This window comes from Arabidopsis thaliana, chromosome 4 (assembly GCF_000001735.4).
Source record: "Arabidopsis thaliana chromosome 4, partial sequence".
NCBI classification, from domain to species: domain Eukaryota; kingdom Viridiplantae; phylum Streptophyta; class Magnoliopsida; order Brassicales; family Brassicaceae; genus Arabidopsis; species Arabidopsis thaliana.
In genome coordinates, this window is record NC_003075.7 from 1,001 (window position 1) to 17,270 (window position 16,270).

At 38.6% G+C, this 16,270-nt stretch overlaps 5 protein-coding genes across 9 annotated transcripts; 2 read left to right on the forward strand and 3 right to left on the reverse strand.

The window, feature by feature from the left end:
- Nucleotides 1–179: 179 nt before the first annotated feature.
- AT4G00005 (PRA1 (Prenylated rab acceptor) family protein) lies at nt 180–536 on the reverse strand (the record flags this gene model as incomplete). The annotated part of the gene is made up of 1 exon (NM_001160719.1): nt 180–536. One exon carries the CDS (start codon nt 534–536, stop codon nt 180–182), a length of 357 nt encoding a protein of 118 aa, NP_001154191.1.
- A 1,358-nt stretch (nt 537–1,894) lies between these two features.
- BRCA2(IV) (BREAST CANCER 2 like 2A) lies at nt 1,895–9,504 on the reverse strand (the record flags this gene model as incomplete). 5 transcript variants are annotated; one of them, NM_001160720.1, is made up of 22 exons in its annotated part: nt 1,895–2,022; nt 3,127–3,149; nt 3,227–3,438; nt 3,545–3,749; nt 3,839–3,901; nt 3,977–4,119; nt 4,406–4,588; nt 4,657–4,855; nt 5,605–5,676; nt 5,760–5,871; nt 5,975–6,056; nt 6,144–6,194; nt 6,294–6,375; nt 6,453–6,638; nt 6,712–6,813; nt 6,914–6,947; nt 7,029–7,155; nt 7,244–7,368; nt 7,463–8,437; nt 8,686–8,847; nt 8,982–9,125; nt 9,211–9,364. In NM_001160720.1, 22 exons carry the CDS (start codon nt 9,362–9,364, stop codon nt 1,895–1,897), a joined length of 3,564 nt encoding a protein of 1,187 aa, NP_001154192.1. The 5 variants fall into 5 exon arrangements, with proteins under 5 accessions (NP_001154192.1, NP_191913.3, NP_001328739.1 ...); NM_116219.5 differs by lacking the exons at nt 1,895–2,022; nt 6,914–6,947 and having other exon boundaries at nt 2,893–3,172; nt 3,265–3,438; nt 6,712–6,834; nt 7,001–7,155; nt 9,211–9,504; NM_001340225.1 differs by lacking the exons at nt 1,895–2,022; nt 6,914–6,947 and having other exon boundaries at nt 2,893–3,438; nt 6,712–6,834; nt 7,001–7,155; nt 9,211–9,504.
- Nucleotides 9,505–9,814: 310 nt separating this feature from the next.
- SD3 (import inner membrane translocase subunit) lies at nt 9,815–12,359 on the reverse strand. Its single transcript, NM_001036485.4, has 8 exons — nt 12,172–12,359; nt 11,924–11,959; nt 11,791–11,809; nt 11,573–11,706; nt 11,262–11,440; nt 11,131–11,179; nt 10,897–11,016; nt 9,815–10,792 (listed from the first exon to the last, which is right to left on the reverse strand). Exons 1-8 carry the CDS (start codon nt 12,283–12,285, stop codon nt 10,634–10,636), a joined length of 810 nt encoding a protein of 269 aa, NP_001031562.1. The 5' UTR covers nt 12,286–12,359; the 3' UTR covers nt 9,815–10,633.
- Nucleotides 12,360–12,526: 167 nt separating this feature from the next.
- Nucleotides 12,527–13,413, forward strand: AT4G00030 (Plastid-lipid associated protein PAP / fibrillin family protein). The gene is made up of 3 exons (NM_116220.2): nt 12,527–13,028; nt 13,114–13,179; nt 13,258–13,413. Exons 1-3 carry the CDS (start codon nt 12,565–12,567, stop codon nt 13,364–13,366), a joined length of 639 nt encoding a protein of 212 aa, NP_191914.1. The 5' UTR covers nt 12,527–12,564; the 3' UTR covers nt 13,367–13,413.
- Nucleotides 13,414–13,626: 213 nt separating this feature from the next.
- On the forward strand, nt 13,627–15,079 carry AT4G00040 (Chalcone and stilbene synthase family protein). Its single transcript, NM_116221.1, has 2 exons — nt 13,627–13,833; nt 13,921–15,079. The coding sequence occupies exons 1-2, from the start codon at nt 13,653–13,655 to the stop codon at nt 14,895–14,897; spliced, it is 1,158 nt and encodes a 385-aa protein (NP_191915.1). The 5' UTR covers nt 13,627–13,652; the 3' UTR covers nt 14,898–15,079.
- Nucleotides 15,080–16,270: the final 1,191 nt, after the last annotated feature.

A 16,270-nucleotide genomic window follows, 5' to 3' on the forward strand; every position in this document is an offset into this window, starting at 1 on the left:
GGACAGCGGAATCCTCGACCCGGTTGAGGAATGGTCGACGAAAATCTATCGGGTTCGAGGATTCGTCGACCAGGTGTTGGAATCGTCGACCGAGTCTGAGAATTCGTAGACCAGGACGGCGGAATCCTCGACAATGACGAGGTATGGTCGAGGAAAATCTATCGGGTTCGAGGATTCGTCTACCAGGTGATGGAATCCTCGACCAGGACAAAGAATTCGTCGACCAGGGGTGGAATTGTTGTTATTCCGATCATGAGAGCGGATATCAGTACAGATCCGACGCTGGTGAAAAAGATCACGGCGATCGTGGATAGTATCAAGCCACCGAGAGTCTCGTATTCGGAGAAAGATCGGCCGATGAGGATAAGAGGTCGATCGGATGGACGGAAGAGGTAGAGGAAGAGCCATGAAGCGGCGAGGCATAGGAGGAGGATGAGCGAGAATGGGTGGGCGGGAAGAGAGAAACTGATGATCAGAGCGATGATGCAGACGTAATTCACCCTGAAATAAGAGGAGTTCTTCCAGAATCGCGTCATGGCCTCGAAGACAGAGTCAAGCTTGGTGAAAAGCAGATCGTTCGAGGAGCTCTGACCACGGCCGGCTACGAGATAGACCACCACGAACCGTCTTGGTCACACTGTTGACAAATGCATGGACGGTTGGAGGTTGTGATTCCACCACATCAGTTACAATCGGAGGCTGATCCGGACTTGGCTGTTGCGGTGGTGGAAATCGGAAGCACAGGGGGATTTGTGGACACCATTCGATTTTGTTCTTTAGGGATTTCAAGATTGGAAAATTTTAGGAGACGATTGATTTGGAAGTCGGTGAAGTTTCGGTAGTGTTATGTATTTATTTTTTTTGTCATAAGCGGTAGCGTTATGTATTTGTAAGATCACATTAAGCGTCTTTCAACTTTGATTATACGCATTGCTTCATCTGATATCTAATCCATATTTTGATCAAAGTGACATTTGATAAAATAAAATAAAACTAACCTATTAATATTATAACTGAGGTTATTTTTTTAGAAAAAAGATAGCTAGCTACACGAATTATACGAGAATACATGGTCACATGCCAAGTATATTATTGTATCCTTAACTACACGAAATTTATGTATTGCATGGCCACATATATGAACTATACTACGTCATGTGGCTAACATCATAGACATATAATTCCGGTATATCGACTGGTTGACTCTGGCTTTGACTAACATTGACCGGCGTTGACCAACAAAAAATTTCAGAAAAAAACTTTAAAATAGTTTTTAATATTAAAAAATAAGAAACTGTTTTTAGGTTTTGTATAAGAAAAAAAATTCTATTTTCAGCATAGATAGATTTGTATTTTTATCCATTAAATTTTATAATAATTAGTAAAAAGTCATTATTAAATTTTAAAATATTAAAATGGAAAAATATTATTTGAACAATTAAGTAGGAAATTGCTTAAATTTATATTGTCAATTAAAAAACCTTAATTTCTATACTATTTTTATTATTATTTTGTATTTCTCAACCACAAAAATTATTAGAAGAAAACGTAATACGTATGAATTCTATTTTTATAAAAAAATTTGCTGAAATAAAAATGTTAGATCAAACAACAAAATTTGTGCCTTTCTGGTTAATGTGGAGAATATGGAAGAGTAGGAATGATCTTGTATTCAACCGGAAAAGGACTGATTTCTATACTACAGTAGAATCCGCTCTCACTGACACGAAAGAATGGCTGGGTAATATACCAACGAAAGAAGATGATCAAGGAAATGCATTGTCGCCTACGAAGAGACACACTAAGTGGAGCCCCCCCCCCCCCCCCCCCCAAAAGTGATTGGCTAAAGTGCAATTATGATGCTTCTCACCATACGGGGAATACAATGTCTGGACTAGGGTGGCTTATCCGCAACTCTCATGGCACGGTTTTGGAATGCGGTATGGGGTAGTTTCAAGGTCGAATGACTCCAGAAGAAGTTGAATGCTCGACACTTATCTGGGCTATTCAAGCCGCTAGGGCCTATGGGTATACAAAGGTGATCTTTGAAGGTGATAACATAAATATTAATCGACTAATTAACCAGAAGTCTCCAAATCCCCGACTACAACACTATCTTGATATCATATACAGTTGGATCCCAACTTTTACATCAGTAAAGTTCACCTTCAAGCATCGGGAACAAAATGCACGTGCGGATCTTTTAGCTAAGAAAGCTATTTCAGCGGATACTCATTGGTCTCTGTTTCACTCATGTCCATATTTTCTTTATCATCTTGTAAACAACGATATCTCTTAAAGTTCTAATAAAGTTTTTAGAAGGAAAAAAAAATGTTAGATTTTTTTTCTTTTTATAAAATAAAAGGAAAAATTGCAAGTTTTTTGTTTTATTATATTTTTAATTTAGTTTTGAAATTGAGAAAAATATATTTATATTGTATATAAAATATTTTTTTATTATACAGCAGGAAAAAATAATTCTTATTTTTTAATAATAAAAATAATTTTTAAGATTTTTTTGAATTTTTTGTTGGTCAAAGCCGGAATCAACTACTCAGTTTACCGAAATTGTATGTCTATGGTGTTAACCACATAACATCGTATAGTTCATATATGTGGTCATGCAATACATCTACTTTGTGTAGCTGAAGATACAATAATATAGTTAGGCAAAGTGCATTTCACCATTACTGTTCCGGTCATAGGAAGTTTCCCTGATAGAAAAAAAAAATAACACAATGTTGCTCTTTCATAAGGAGTTGTAGACTTGACAATGTCAAATCCTTTTTTCTTTGATAACATTCATCTTCGAATTCTAAACATAATTATATCTAACGAGTAGACAAAAACTACATAACCATTGTTTCCCCTGATAAGTTGTAGCATCATATATAGCATAAATGTTATTTCTTAATGCAACTTCATCAAACCTTTAGATATGTTTACAACACAAAATAATTCAAAGTTACTTGATCAATGAGAGTAGATCATACATTTCAAATTTCAGAAATTGATGTAGCAAAATGGGCTTTAATAGATACAATCAGCAGAGGGTTAGATAACTTATAAACAAAACTTAAGAGAAGAGGTGGGGTATGATTTATCTTCAGCATGAAGGTGATTTACAAGCACCGATTATAGATAAGACTCTTTGCCGAAGTTCATGAATGACCTGAAAATTGAGCAAACCAAGAAGGCTTAATACAAAAGACCAATCTTTTTGAACCGAATAATTATAGAAAGAGGAAGTCGACGAGAACGAACGGATTTGGAAGAAGAGAGCTTAGCCCATGTTTGGATATGGGCACTGCTGGTTTTGAGGTGAGAAGAGTAGGCAGCTTCTGCGTTTATGAAGTAGACTGAGTTCTCTGCTGCCTCAGCAACCCAAATTTCGTTTGTCACATCCTTTGCTCTTTTAATTAGATTGCAAAATCCGACCTGCCAAAAATTAAGACCCATAACAAGCATATATTTTTCAAAATTTAATCTCTTGGTGCATATTCTCTCTGTGTAAAACTAGACAAAGATTAGAATTTGTACATACCACGGATCCAACCAAATTATGGCTGATGTGGGAAACAGAGCTATCATCCATGAATGAGGTGCTGAAGCTTATAGCAAGAAGACTGTTTGAGATTTCCCCTGAATGTTGTGCGGATCCATCTGTCACAAACACCCACTGCTTCTTTTGTAGAACATCCGTGTATGCATTTCCAACATATACAACGTACGCAGCGATATCAAATTCACTGAAGGACATAATTAGAGATGACAGGGTATAGATTAGCAAAGTGCGGTAAAGAGTGTTTCATAAAAAGCTTGGACTACTGAGATTAACCTTGAAAGAGGAATTTCACCAAGATTTGACAAAGAGATTGGTTTACGAGGGTTGAAAAAGGGCCTGAAAACATCATCAGGGAAATTGAACAAATTAATGAGATAGATTCCAGTGTGTCTACTAAAGAAAACCACTTACTGAAAATTTTCAGAATCTTTAGGAGACAAAGGCTGCCATCTTGAGCTTGACCCTCTCGCATGTAAGTAAAGTATTTCTGAATCTGAGTTTATTGGTACTAGCCCTTTCATCATGTATATTTTCCCCTCTGTCAGCTCGGTTCTCTGTCACAGTAGTAGACAATGATAACTGTTTTAAGAATCTACAAGAAAAAAGTTGAACAAGCTAATCGATGATGCTCTTAATGCAACAGTACAGTGATGGTAACGATTCTTTGATATGCATTTCAGTCCATTCGAGGTCCACAGCAACTCTGAAAAGCTTATATTTGGAACTCCCCGTTCCATATAAGCTCATATGGATAAGGTCCGTGTAAACTTATTAGCCATTAGAAAAATGCCTTGTTTTAAATTGTGCATGAAACATTCAGATTTAGGCATTTGAATGTACCTGTCTCTCCGTGGGATCCCAGATTGTTACAATGCCTTCTTTTGGATTGTGCTCTCCTTCATAACTTAAGCTCGTCAGGCCAACAAGCCTAATCCTCATGAACGGGGTGACGTTCCTTTCACCTAAACCAGCGTCTTCCAGAGTTTCTGCCACTGATTTTTCCTTCCGCATTTGCTGGGCTGCCTGAGGTTCAGATTGAAGCAGTTAATTACTGTAATCAATATATCAAGAAAAGGAAATTACTATTCTACCTCAAATTTTGCTTTATATGTAGTGAAAGATCTCAACTGCTCTGGGCTCATTTCTGCCATAAGAAATTCAGGTTCAGCAGCCGTCTCTAACAGCTTAAAGATCTTGGCTCCTTCTTCGCTGTCAGTGTCGTTCTGGCTGTGAACACCATTAATTCCTCTCTGGTACTCACACATAATACCCTCAACAAGAGCTGAGCGCCTACGGAAAATAGAAAGAAAAAAAAAAGGCAAGTATGAATGAGAATAAACCATGACGAACTGCAATCTTTGGCTCTTTTGTTGGGAAAACCATCCATAATCAGAAGGCCAGAAGCTTTTCTAATAAATACAAAGATTGTCTTTTCTAATAAAAAATTCGAGATTAGCACTCAACATTTAATTATATGTTAGCAAATAGTATAACATTAGCTAGCAAACTTATAAACGATAAATTTGACCAAAACAACATAAACCAAGGTCACTTTATCTACTTTTTGTTCTCTGAATTCTGAAAACGAATTTGAATATCGTATTCTAACAGTGAATATTGCATTTATACTAAAATTTACGATCATAGCCATAAATAAGTAGTTATGTATAGTCAAACTATATGTAGTTATGCAGTACTTTAAGACGTTTGAACCGCTAAGATTCCCATAATCTGCATGATAATATAATGTATGTAAACTGATACATGCACAATTGCACATGATAAATATAACTAAATTGATACATGCCGATTTGCGCATGATAATTATAATTATATGCTCTATAACATGTTAGGATTTAAAATGAAAAGAGCAAATGGTTCAAGGCTGCAACTTGGTGACGCCACCAAATTGTTGTATGTAACAAAATGTCTCTAGCTTTGATGAGTTAATCTGACACTTCTTAGAAAGAGATGCATGTGCTAAATTGATCACATCAATGTTACTAAAAATTGCTCTCTACAGTTATAAGGAAACTTGCCTCTGATTATGCAGCTGTATAATTCTACTTTCTATTCTCTCTGATCGAACTATTGACTTCTTTTCACCTAACCTGTATACATCAAGAAAATATAATGCTTTGCGAGAAGTATAAAGAAGACCAAAATGCATTAACAGGCACACATTTATATTGACCTTTCCTTGTATAGGATGGGGTATATTCGTTTGATGCCAGCTAGCGTTTTAGGCACTGGACCCCCATTGCACTTGATACAATTTAAAGCCAGAGGGACACCAATTTCTTTACCTTGAGGAAGGAAGAGATTATAAACGATCAATGGAAAGATAACAATATGAAAGCAATAAGAACTCAGATGATGTAGTGAGGCCCACAGCATAAAGCTACTTACAGAAGCCTAGTCGGTCCGCCCAGTGAGCTCTGTATGTCCCATTAATATTCAACAACAAACAGATTGTACTTGAAATCACTGCCTGAAAGTTTGGTTGAATGAAACTCTTATGAACAAACCAACCTGAGAAGATATCAGAAAATCTTATAAAATGCAAAGTCTAGGAAACCTCAAGTGGTGATGTTGGGGTAGCCCAGCCAGAAAGTCCTGCCCCGAGGATCTTCAGATAAGAGATAAGAACGTAAGCATGCTGCAAGTCAGTGATCTAACCAAAATCTGTGTTGCAAAACAAAGTATATCTTGCATGAAAATAACTTACTCGAAGCTTCTGCCCGACAAACAATTTGCCAGCATTCAGCTGCTTTGTTAGTACGACATCCAGAGCAGCATTCATCGAGTACCTGTGATTTTTTTAAAAAAAATCATATGGAAATGAGTCAAGAAAACAGGTAACAGAATAGCAGTAGCAATTTCATACCACCCATCAGTGAGTTCTACTTTCACATTGCTGCAACTATCAGAACAATGTGCTTCCTGAGAATCATTATCGGTCTTTGGATTAATAGCTGATATGCAGAGCACCATCATTGAAGAAGCTGGAGCATCACCACTCAGAATCCTCTTGATTGCAGAGCAATGACCATGATTGACCTCTCTCTCATATCTATTAAGAAAGATTAACCATGTTAGACTTTGCATGAGTTTAAGTAACGAGTTGTGTTGTGAGACTGGGAAACCTGTATTTTAGTTCCTCAAGAACATTGGTGATTGTCAGAAAGTTTCCTCTGCATTTGGCTGGGTAGTATATGTCGTAGCATGCAAGTTTCCAGACTATCCACCTATAGTGATTAGTGACCCACCTAGTGCATACGTAGTGATGGATAAGTTAATAGATATAGACATCAATACTCACTGTCTATCTAATAGAGTGACAATCACATGCAAGCTTCAAAAGAACGGTCACACACTTTTTCTGATATAATAAACAAATAACACGGTTAACATTTCAAGGGACAGAGAAAGTACTTTCTGGATGCATGTTGTAAGGAAGCACCAGACTCAGCCAACATTTGAAGAAAAGTTTCAGCTCCAACCTTGTTTGAAGAAGACTCATCACAGAATACATATTTATCTGCATTACTTGATTTGATTCTTCTGACATGGTCTGGCACATAATCCATCTAAAAACCACCTCGTAAGTGTGTTTGAGTGAATGAAGAAAAAAGCTATGTAACGCAGGAACAGTTGAAAGGGACAAAAAGAATTTACCCTGGTCGTAGCTGTTGGATGCATTCCAAAAAAGTCCTTGATATATACTCTTGGAGACTTTTCTGGATACCTTGTAGAAAGCACCTTTTTGGAAGTAAGTGTATCACACGATACAACAGACAAACCTGATAATAGACAGGACACCAAAACTATAAACCTGAGAACCAACCAATTAGATTAACATAAAAAATTCTTAAAAAAATTAATCATATATATTACCACTTGAAGCTTGCAGAGCATGTTTCTTTGAAGGAGTTTTAAAGGATGAAATCCTTGGCCTTTTGAAAGGAGAAACGGAGACTGTCTTTCCCAGCCTTTTCTTTTGGGTACTGTCTTGTTTATTGTATGCATAAGCTGTATCTCTGCGATTTGTTATATCAACAAGTGGCTGATCAGCAGGCCTTCCAGGTTGCCTACCTCTTGGAATGAAACCGTTTACCTTGGAATTATTCACTGCCATATCTGATGCCAAAGACCTGTTATTTGATAGTCCATGTGTAGCATTCAGAGCACAATCGGTCTCATCAACAGCCGCATCAAATTTCTTGATCAAATTACCCCCTGAAGCTAGGTTCTCCAAGTTGACTGAACTAAATTGCTTTGAAGATGACCAAAGAGGAGATACAAAACTATTTGGCGTATGTTTGTTGCTTGTCTTTTCTTCATGAGCAATATAACCTCTGTTGGCACTTCCATTGTTTATAGCAATATCACTTAACCTTTCATCTTTCTCTGGTGTAAAAAATTGATCACCTCCAGCTACATCATCAAAGAAAGACCCTAATTCAGGGTCACCAAGAAGGTTTCTGGCACGTTTTAACGCCTCAGCTGACACTGACAATGATTTTCCACCAGCAGTCTGAAACTTTGTTGGAGGCACCTTTAAAGATGGATTTAAGACTTCAGATCTCTTCCCAGATACATAATCCTCATATTGTCCTGGAGTTCCTGAATGATGCTTAACTACTGTAGCATCAAACTCCTCATGAGTTTTTAATCCGGACCACCCATGTTGCTGGGAGGAAGAAGACGACTGGTTCACATGGTTAAATCCATTCAAATCATCTTCTTCTAGTCCTAACAATGCCTTGGCCCTTGCTAAACCGGCAGAAGATACATTAACCTTTTTGTTGGAAGCTGTCTGAAAAAGACTGTTGGAAACTCCAAATCCACTCTCCCTGGGAAGAACGTTGTCTACACAATCAAAAAGAATCTTATTAACAAATAAACTATGAAAAAATGTCACTTCTAATATTCATCCTCTAAACGAAGTAAGATGTGTGTTGATTAGTTCTTCACTATTCATCATTTCATCTGATAACAACCAAACTCAAGAACCTGGAAGTTGAACGGAGTAGCAGCACAAAGAACAAGTTCATATGTAAACGCGCACACAGCTATACTGGAAATAAGACTTTAAAAAAGAGGAGATAAGAACACACCTGAGTCAATAATCTTATCACTTCCTAGAATAGACATAGCTTTGGCAATTGAAGACTCTTTCAAAGGGACAGATTTCCCCGAGGCCGTCCTGAACATTGGCAAAGTTTCAGCTGTATCCACTTGTCTCATTTGGGGAATTGAGCAATTTGTGTTCCGCAAATCTAAAGTGTAGCCAAGAACATGGAACATTCAAAAGATTTTCAGGAAACCATTTTCACCAACATTAAGTAACAATTCAAGGGAATTCAGAAACAAATGACTAGTCAAGGGAATTCAATACTGTCACATAAAGTACCTGAGTAAGTAACCTTCTCTGCTAAAATGGATTTGGCTTTAGCAATCGAAGACTCTTTAAGAACTACAGACTTCCCTAGCCCAGTCCTGAACATTGGGATTTCCCCAGGCATCGCTTCTTCCCGTGCTATAAGCTTCGAGCATCCTTGAAGCATCAAATAATAATTCAATCTCCTTTGAGTCACATGACAAACACGATTCGACAAAAAAAGGAAGAAACGAAGAATCACCTTGGAGCAAGAGATCGGCCATAGAAGGTAGAGGAGCTGTCGATTCGAGCGCCTTGGTTGGCGTAGAATCCGAGACGGACTGAAGAATCCGGCCAGCGACTTCCCACCGGAAACCATCGCCGCTGGAATCGGGAAATAATTGCCACGTCGACATTTATTCAGTTCTAGAGTTTCGAATTTTTCCGACTCGTCGTTCTCTGATTCAGCCGGAGAACTAAACCTCGCGATTCAGAATTGCCTACCACACCAAGAGTCGGGAGTGCGGAAATTTTATTTTTATATTTTCTGTTTTCTTTCCCCCCAAAACCATCACCAAAAATCTAAAAAGTTAAAAGACGGCGGGAAAGTTGAAAACGATTTGGGCCGAAATTAACTTTGGGCTTGGTTTTAACGACATAACGTCTCAAGACAAGTGAGTTAATGCCACGGCCTTTTATTGAGGTAAAAAAGGCACGAATGCTAACCGAAAATCGTTCCAAACAACAATTGCTTACGTGGACATTTTAAAACATCTGTTCAATGGTCATTGGTGACTGACTTCAATGAAAATTACATTGCAACAATAGCCAAGTATCACAGAAAGTTACATTGCAACAATTTCCACGTCAAATTTCTAAACATGCAGAACGGTAATTTACACGGGGAAGGCGCTGAGGAGGCGGAGGGTGCTACGGAGGGGATCGCAGGAACACCGATGAATGAGAAGAATCCAGAGGCGGCATGATCTTGCTCGTCGAGGAGAGTGGATGATGCTCTATAAACGGCCAACAATATGGTCGACGTACACCTAAAATGTCTTGCTACGTGGATGCACCACTAAACCTTTCAACTTTTTTGTGTTTTCTTTTCTTAATTAAACACAAGATTAATTAGGAAATCTTGTGTTTCGTTCCGTTTCGTTTCGATTTCTGGTTTCTTGTTTCTATTACTCAAATTATTGCTCGAGTGTTAGGTTTGCTTGTATCTATCCTTGTTTTTTCCGTGATTATGTAATTTGATTGGCCCTTGTAGTCGAGATGTTTGTAGCCTTGATGGCTCGGGGAAACTCAGAGAGAGAGTTGGTCCCGGTTGCATTCTCCGCTGTCTTACTGATACCATAAACACCGTTTGATCCATGATTGCCTCTATTGTATACTTGATGCTTCATGATATATGCATTCTCCATGTCTCTGTTTCATGTTTACGCATAAAAATATTATCAAGCCTCAAACTTGAATTCGGTTCAAAATCCTAGACATCCCCAAGAGGATCATAAACACAGTTTAGACTTGTTTTTCAATTAGCAAACAGTTGCTTGATAAGAAGTCATTCCTACAGCTCATGTGTAACACAATTCTCTCTCTTTTCTCCAACACCCCAACTAAAACAATCTAAGCCGTTTCTGAATGTTTTCCGGATCTGCTGAGTCATAAATACGAGTGCTTTAGGCAGGCAAATAAGACTCCAGCATCAATTTGGCTGGGGAAGGTGTTAAAATCTCTACGATCAGGTACGTGTATTTCCATTCCTTCTCTGCCTTGTCTTTAAACATCTCCGTGTACACTTTCCCTGCTCCTTGAGGCCCACGGATGTAGAAGTTTACCTGAAGCATATTCAATTTTGATCATGTTAAACCTGCAAAACTCTAGACAATTTATATAGCAAGAATGTGAATCCAAGCGCAATAGAGGTTCTACAATGAAATACCTCAACATGCTCCACTCCGTCTTCATCTGTAAATACTCTGTTGGGTATACGTTGACGAGCAGCTCGGTTTCTAGTTTCTTGTCCATAGCCTTTGATGGGGGATCCAATCCTAACCCTCACCTAGTTAACAAGACAATCACAGTCACAGAAATTGTTTCATTTTATAAACAGATGCTTTTGTTTCATACACCACCCCTCCGCTATGATCAATCTGTAGAGTTAGTTTCTAATTACCTGACCATCATCTTGAATTCTCTTCAAGGCTTTGTCAAAGACCTTGTACCTAGAATACATAATGGTGTCTTTAGATTACTCAAATCCAAGTGTCTGAGCAGATAAATCAAATTAGATTTCTGAAGCCTCACTCTTTTGGTTGAAAAATGAGCTCTTTAAACACACCGTAGCCAGCAGCTCCAGCGACACCAAGCCCAGCCAGAATAACAAGACTGTAGGACGCACCTTCTGTAAAGGTCACCGGCTTCTCCGGGATGTGGTATGTAGGAGAATCAAAAGGATCCTCCACAGTCGTCACCTCTTTCTTAGCCTGTAAAACAATTGGCAAAGCAAGCATCATTATTAGATGACAGAAGCTGTCTGTCGCTTTTGACGGCTTGCGTTGTGATAAATGGCAAACACATAACGTAGACATTAAGTAGAAACTTGTAGGAAGAAACACCTTATTCTGCTGATTCCCAGGTTCTTTTGAAGTTCTTGATGCAAAAGATCTGGTAAAGTAAGATGAGTTGATGTTCTTTGGACGAGCTTCCGTACATATACTTGCTTGCGGGTTTCGGAAGCGAAACAATAGTCCTGTATAACAGACAATTGTCAGAACAACAAGGTACACATCAACACTAGGATTTGAAGTTTGATTACACAATTATCACTGCTGACCATTAGCTCCAGTAGAGTCCTGCATAAGAAAAACGATGAGAGGTATGAGACTAACATATAAGCCCAAAAGGGTGTAAAGAGCAAAGAAAATGTTGTCGAAGCAAATATTTAACAAGTAAAGGGAAGAAAATACCTTTGAAAGAAATGAGTTGCTAAAAACCCTCTTGGACTGATATATAACAAAAGTAACACTGTAAGTTTTCCCCAGATCAAGGACACTAGAGAGATTCAATTCAAACAGGACTAGAGACACTGAAAAAAACGACCTCAATTTTCACAAGATCCTAAACAATCCGTGTCTATGTAGTAGAAGAACCAATAGCTTTTAGCCAATATTATATAGAAATGCCGGCAGAGTGAGATGGAATACGAAAGCCTTACCGATTTTGGGATTCCGGAACAAGGTTGTGTAGCGGAGGAAAACGACGCCAGTTTCGATTTTGATTGGCGGCCGATGGCTATCGCTGATCTCCTTAAAAGATTCATCATCATCATCTCTGAACCACCAATATTACTGATTGAAAAATCGAAGTGGAGACGACGACGACGACGAGCGAGGTTGAATGAGCAAGGCAAAGCCGCTCGCCGTTGCTGGGGTTTTATCGTAGACACGTGACGCGCACGTGCAAGCTATTTCCTTGGGCTTGGGCTTAGACTCATGAGATAAAGCAAATAAAACCCAAATGGGCTTTTTAGAAAAGAAACCCAAATAACAGAGTATCTCTTCTTCTTCTTCGTGCAACAACCTAACCATGGAAATTGCAATTTGCAAACATGGCGCTCGCGCTCTCGCTGTCGGCATGTTCTCCTCCACTCCGCCGCACTCGTCGTGCCGGTTTTCGAACAAGCTGCTCGATCTTCGCGAATCCAGCACAGCGAGCCAAGAGGAAGCTGCTTGAGCTGATCTCCGAGGAGGATCGAGGTCTGAGAACCCAGAAAGACCCCAAGAAGCGAGATGAAATCGTGAACGCCATCGAATCCATGACGGTTATCGGGCGCAGCTCCATCACCACAGACGACTCTCTATCTGCCACGTGGCGGCTCTTGTGGACGACGGAGAAGGAACAGTTGTTCATCATAGAAAAGGCAGGCTTGTTTGGGACGACCGCCGGAGACGTTTTGCAGGTGATCGATGTGAATAAACGGATCCTCAATAACGTCATCACTTTCCCGCCGGACGGGGTTTTCTTCGTACGCTCCGATATCGATATCGCTTCCCCGCAGAGAGTCAATTTCAGGTTCCAAAAACCACTTCTTCTTCGTACGCTCTGATATCGAAATGTGTAGCATCATAGCTTAGTTGATAGCGTTTTTGATATTCAGATTCAATAGTGCGGTATTGAGAGGGAAGAACTGGGAGCTCCCACTGCCACCATTTGGGAAGGGCTGGTGAGTGACTTCTCTCTGTTTCCTCTTCGGAGCTACTTGTATAGATAAAGAGAGTGAGTTTGGGTTTTGGTTCCACAGGTTTGAGAATGTGTATATGGACGGTGAGATCAGAGTGGCCAAGGACATCAGAGGAGACTACTTAATTGTTGATCGTGCTCCTTATAACTGGACTGAATCATTTGTATAATTTGTGATGCTTTTTGCTTCTTGTATAAGTTATACACCATTTCTGTCTCTCTCCTTTATCATTGGGCCTCAAATAGATGATGCAGGAATATAGGGAGGAGGAGGAAGAGGAATTTGAAGGATCATTCAAAGTGTCATCCTTGAGTTTATTTAGGGTTTTTGTCTGTGTTTGTTACAAACACACCACCCACATTTTCTATGCCCTTTTTTAATGTTATTTTCACAATCCATGACTTAAAAGGCCAACACTAATCCTTTGTCTCTTATTTCATTGTGAACTCACAAAGATGTTGGTGTCCGCAAGGGTAGAGAAACAAAAGCGTGTTGCTTATCAGGGGAAGGCGACAGTGCTTGCTCTCGGTAAGGCCTTGCCGAGCAATGTTGTTTCCCAGGAGAATCTCGTGGAGGAGTATCTCCGTGAAATCAAATGCGATAACCTTTCTATCAAAGACAAGCTGCAACACTTGTGTAACTTCCCTCTACTTTCTTTGACAACTTTTTTTCTTTGAGCACTTGTGCAAAGATAAGCGTGTTTGTGTGTCTTGGTGATGTTAGGCAAAAGCACAACTGTCAAGACACGCTACACAGTCATGTCACGGGAGACGCTGCACAAATACCCTGAACTAGCAACCGAGGGTTCCCCAACCATCAAACAGAGGCTTGAGATTGCAAACGATGCGGTTGTGCAGATGGCATATGAAGCGAGCTTGGTTTGCATCAAGGAATGGGGAAGGGCAGTGGAAGATATCACTCATCTTGTCTACGTTTCCTCCAGTGAGTTCCGTTTGCCCGGAGGTGATCTTTACCTCTCGGCACAGCTGGGCCTTAGCAACGAGGTTCAGAGAGTGATGCTGTATTTTCTTGGATGCTATGGAGGTTTGAGTGGGCTGCGCGTGGCCAAAGACATTGCTGAGAACAACCCAGGGAGCCGTGTGTTGCTCACCACCTCTGAGACTACCGTTCTGGGGTTCCGCCCACCCAACAAAGCTCGTCCTTACAACTTAGTCGGGGCTGCACTCTTTGGAGATGGAGCAGCTGCCCTGATCATCGGAGCAGACCCTACAGAGTCGGAATCTCCTTTCATGGAGCTTCACTGTGCTATGCAGCAGTTCCTGCCCCAAACACAGGGGGTGATCGACGGGCGGCTGTCAGAAGAGGGCATAACCTTCAAGCTAGGAAGAGACCTCCCTCAGAAGATCGAAGACAACGTGGAGGAGTTCTGCAAGAAGCTAGTGGCAAAGGCTGGCTCTGGTGCGTTGGAGTTGAATGACCTTTTCTGGGCAGTTCATCCTGGTGGACCAGCCATCCTGAGCGGGCTGGAGACAAAGCTGAAGCTGAAGCCGGAAAAGCTGGAATGCAGCAGAAGGGCGTTGATGGATTATGGGAACGTAAGCAGCAACACCATCTTCTACATAATGGACAAAGTCAGAGATGAGCTTGAGAAGAAAGGCACAGAGGGAGAAGAGTGGGGTCTGGGCTTAGCTTTCGGACCGGGAATCACTTTCGAAGGCTTTCTCATGAGGAACCTCTAAATGTATATGAACTGGACATTTCTCAACAAATAAAATATACAGGAACCGATGCTAACACACATACATCATGTAATGGTTGCATTAGTTTTGTTCTTTAATGGTAAATCACAGAAATACATCAATACAGTAAGTTTATATACATAATTGAAGTATTCTTCAATGGCATCTTACTTCATGCATCCAAAAAGTAATTTCAACCTTACATAATTCAGATGTCGTTTTCTCTGGCTTTCAAAGATTCACTCGATTCTAGCAAAGGAACATACGTAACATAGTGTGACACACTAGTCTATATATACATTTTTGCAATATTTTTAACAAATAAATCATAGAGTTGAGACTTATTTACAACTCAATGCTATTGACATTTTATTATTATCAATTAATTAATATTCCTAATTATTAGGATTTCCTTATCTAATATATCTCCATCAATTCTAATTATTTAAAAAAAGAGAAATTTTAGGACATTATTAATATTATACTTTATTAAACCTTACCAATAAAAAATATATACTTTATTAAAGGTAAATATTTTAGTTATTTAAAGTTTATTAAATATTTTCACGGAAAAAACGTTTAGAATATTTATAATATGGAAAATCTATAAAATTAAATAAACATTTGAAAGAAAACTTTTTAATTGATTTAAATTATAAATCTTTTAATAAAGTATTATTAAAACAAAAAATAAAAAATAATGTTTAATTACACCGAACTGGATTAGATGGTATAATGGGTTTAGAATATTATAATATATGAACTTTAGAACAATTAAATAACCATTTGAAAGAAAACTTTTTAATTGATTTTTGAATTATAAATCTTTTAATAAAAGTATTATTAAAACAAAAAATAAAAAATAATATTTAATTTCACCGAACTGGATTAGATGGTATAATGGGTTTAGAATATTGTAATATATGAACTTTAGAACAATTAAATAACCATTTGAAAGAAAACTTTTTAATTGATTTTTGAATTATAAATCTTTTAATAAAAGTATTATTAAAACAAAAAATAAAAAATAATGTTTAATTTCACCGAATGGTATAGATGGTAGGACGGGTTTAGAATATTATAATATATGAACTTTAGAACAATTAAATAACCATTTGAAAGAAAACTTTTATATTGATTTGAATTATATATCTTTTCGATTAAAGTATTATTAAACAAAAATGACAAAATAATATTTAATTTTATTGATCGGGTTTAGATGGTTAGGACGGGTTTGAGTCGATAGAAATACAAGACGATATATCATGGGTGAAATCCATAAGATATGTTTGATATTCACTGAACGAGATTAGATTGTAGGACGGGTTTGAGTCGATAGTAATACGAGACGGTATACCACGGGCGAAATCATA